Source organism: Hippocampus comes, unplaced genomic scaffold (assembly GCF_001891065.2).
Source record: "Hippocampus comes isolate QL1 unplaced genomic scaffold, H_comes_QL1_v1.1 scaffold166, whole genome shotgun sequence".
NCBI classification, from domain to species: Eukaryota; Metazoa; Chordata; class Actinopteri; order Syngnathiformes; family Syngnathidae; genus Hippocampus; species Hippocampus comes.
Window position 1 is genome coordinate 516361 of NW_017805452.1, and position 477 is coordinate 516837.

Here is a 477-nt window from a genome sequence, read left to right on the forward strand (position 1 = left end):
CTTGGGCGAGGACGAAACGGCGGTCATGGTGGCCGACGTGAGCGAGGCGCTTAAATACATCCACCGCAGGAGCGTGGTCCACCGGGACGTCAAACCAGAGAACCTGCTGGTTAGTCACCAAAGACATCCGCGATTAATGTTTTTCAAAATACCATATCTAATATGTGTAGCAATTTAGCATCAAGAGTTGTGGGTGAAGACCAATAAAGTGCATCTGTGGTTTCTGACACTAAATTATATATGTTTAATTTTCTTCTGAAAAAATACATAACTATGTTGTCTTTGGGTTTTGAATTGCTATTATTGGTATAATCTCAGTCTCTGCTCCCTCAGATCGTTCACACGGTTCCTGGCATGACCAGACTAAAACTGGCCGACTTCGGCCTCGCCATGGTCGTGAGCGAGCCGGTCTTCACCATCTGCGGCACGCCCACTTACGTGGCACCCGAGATTCTATCCGCGACAGGTTAGGGCTGC

The 477-nt window shown here is 48.0% G+C and overlaps 1 protein-coding gene across 1 annotated transcript in view; it reads left to right on the forward strand.

Moving 5' to 3' along the window:
- Nucleotides 1-471, forward strand: part of LOC109518335 (serine/threonine-protein kinase DCLK3-like) — a 6293-nt gene extending 5822 nt beyond the window's left edge. Inside the window, exons 6-7 of the mRNA XM_019874101.1 lie at nt 11-109; nt 334-471. Of these exons, the coding sequence (XP_019729660.1) occupies nt 11-109; nt 334-471 (237 nt within the window). The remainder of the gene's footprint in view (nt 1-10; nt 110-333) is intronic.
- The last annotated feature ends 6 nt before the right edge of the window (nt 472-477 follow it).